This window comes from Convolutriloba macropyga, chromosome 4 (assembly GCF_964194025.1).
Source record: "Convolutriloba macropyga chromosome 4, txConMacr16.3, whole genome shotgun sequence".
Lineage (NCBI taxonomy): Eukaryota > Metazoa > Xenacoelomorpha > Acoela > Convolutidae > Convolutriloba > Convolutriloba macropyga.
In genome coordinates this window covers 63,436,292-63,438,501 of record NC_134471.1, presented here as the reverse complement: position 1 = coordinate 63,438,501, position 2,210 = coordinate 63,436,292, and the positions used below count along the sequence as shown (strand labels likewise).

At 36.1% G+C, this 2,210-nt stretch overlaps 1 protein-coding gene across 1 annotated transcript; it reads left to right on the top strand.

Moving 5' to 3' along the window:
- Positions 1-473: 473 nt before the first annotated feature.
- Positions 474-1,996, top strand: LOC142338603 (C-type lectin BML-1-like). The gene is made up of 3 exons (XM_075388426.1): positions 474-769; positions 1,026-1,117; positions 1,486-1,996. Exons 1-3 carry the CDS (start codon positions 594-596, stop codon positions 1,776-1,778), a joined length of 561 nt encoding a protein of 186 aa, XP_075244541.1. The 5' UTR covers positions 474-593; the 3' UTR covers positions 1,779-1,996.
- The last annotated feature ends 214 nt before the right edge of the window (positions 1,997-2,210 follow it).

Genomic DNA, 2,210 nt, shown 5'->3' with positions numbered 1-2,210 from the left:
ATCTTGCAAGATTCTTGCAAAAATTGGTTATCTTGAAAGATCTTGCAAGATTCTGGCAGAAATTCTTGCAAGACGATGTATCGTCTTGCAAGATTCTGCCAGATTCTGGCAAAATCTTGCAAAATAACCATTCGGATCCGGCTTGGGAACTAATTTTCGGCAGTTTCTGGAATAATAAAGCCAAAAGATTTGCACCATTAGCAAACAATGGCAAATGTGACACAATTGTGAACCAAGTTTGCATACTATATAGTTTTCAAATGTTATCTTGGTTGCCATCATCTATCAACTAGTATTCCAATTAAAGATAACCGTCTTTGTTCACATGTATACCCTTGTGAATTTGACTTATTTTGGGGGCTACGATCTTGTTAATCCTAAAAATAGTAACTTGATTGCTCAACTTTAATGCTTTAATGTTTGTTTTTCATTTAAGTGTATGAAATTCTTTATTATCTCTAATCTGTATTATTTATTACCCACTTGTTCAATATCAGCTGTATTATTTCTCTAATATAATTACAAAAAGTATCGTCAAATTTGGTCGGTCAATCTCGCTGCATCTTAATTTGAAAAATAACATTATCCCAAGCATGATGCCATCAGATTATAAGGTTGCAACTTTCAGTGTTTTCGTTACAGTTTTTTGTTCGCTGTTTGTAACAGTGTTCACATGTCCAGAAGACAGCTTTCTAGTGGTCGACAGATGTTTCTTGCTATATACCCAGAACAGGACATGGCTGGACTCTGATAATTATTGTTTAAACAGGTAACCGGTGAATATTTTTAACTGCCTAGATTGAGGTGCCAGACGAAAGTAGCCTCTGATCAGACCCCAGTCGAGCGCACGCGGTGTGTTTCCAGACCAAAATTGAAGGGTCTAAAAATCGGTTCGAGTGCATAATAGTATCAGAGGTCGCATCGGTCTCGTAACGGTCTGATCAAAGCACTTTTCTGTCTGGGACCTCAACCTGGGAGATTATTCGACGATTAGCTATCAAATAAATTGAAACTGGCTTGTTTAGTGGCGGGAAGCTGTTTGAGCCGAGGTCTGCAGAGGAACTCACATACGTATTTGAACACTTCAATGATCAAAGCAACTTGATCTACCCAAACTGTAAGTCCTCATTCGGAGGTAAGCTACTTGTCAATAAATAAACAAGAACAGATGCTTCGAATAATCATAACCAGTCGGTTAAATATACTTCTAACAAAAAAATAATATCTCAAATCATTTAAGTGTAAATTTAAAAATATTAATTTTGTTTAAAAATGCACATTTAAAAATTCTTCGGATTGTTTTCTTCCTAAAAACAAACTTTTCTCCATAAAATGCCAAATGCATTCCAAAAGGGACATTCGGACATTGTTACGTAACAACCTCATTAATTACTGATTTTATTATTATCAGAATAGGCGCTAAATTGTCATCTTGGAGATATTTTCTCCCATGACTGTCATTCTGACTCATCTTACAATTTTTAGCGCACTCGTCGGAACCCAGGTCTTTCGGTGGTTTGTGGTTCTGGGTAGGAGTGGTGCTGGCAAGTGAACCAATCATAATGAAGTATCACCAACTGGAAAGACTAGGGGAGCCAAGGTGGAGGTATGTGTCCAATTTGGTGGAAATCCCAAAGGAATTGTGGGCGAATGATGAACCCAATGGCTATGATGCCGGAGAGTACTGTGGAAGTGTGGGCAGTTATGAGAATGGTCTGAATGATTACGATTGTTCTGTGTTGCAGGGATACATATGCGAATATAGAGCGATTATATAGTAAACATTTATATAGTAAACAAGGATACGCCGGTGAATATCATATCAGCGGTATGATATGAAGCAGAAATTGAATATTCGCGTATTAATTACAATCACTTTTAAATAGTGTTAATTGCTTTAAAAGTTTGGAGGCATAAAATTGATTTCAATAAATGCCAAAACATAAGATTTGAACTCAAATATTTTACAAATGTTAATTCATAAATTGTTAATTCATCGTCAATAATCTGTACCATACTTCAACAAAGAACACGTCATCAAATATCAATTATGCTTCCTTTCGAAAAAAAGGTATAAAATCGGCACTTCTGTTTTAAAAGAACAAAGCATGAAATATAAGGTGCACGCTGATTCAACTTGAATAAGACTCTATATGGGATCTATTTATTGCCTTTACCCAGGTTGAGGTCCCAGACGGAAATTTGATATG

Bases quoted from the DNA above. Each gene is read 5' to 3' on its own strand.
- LOC142338603 (XM_075388426.1), top strand. From the start codon at position 594: ATGATGCCATCAGATTATAAGGTTGCAACTTTCAGTGTTTTCGTTACA. The intron at 770-1,025 runs GTAACCGGTGAA...TGGCTTGTTTAG, and splicing joins GATAATTATTGTTTAAACAG to TGGCGGGAAGCTGTTTGAGC. The intron at 1,118-1,485 runs GTAAGTCCTCAT...TACAATTTTTAG, and splicing joins CAACTTGATCTACCCAAACT to CGCACTCGTCGGAACCCAGG.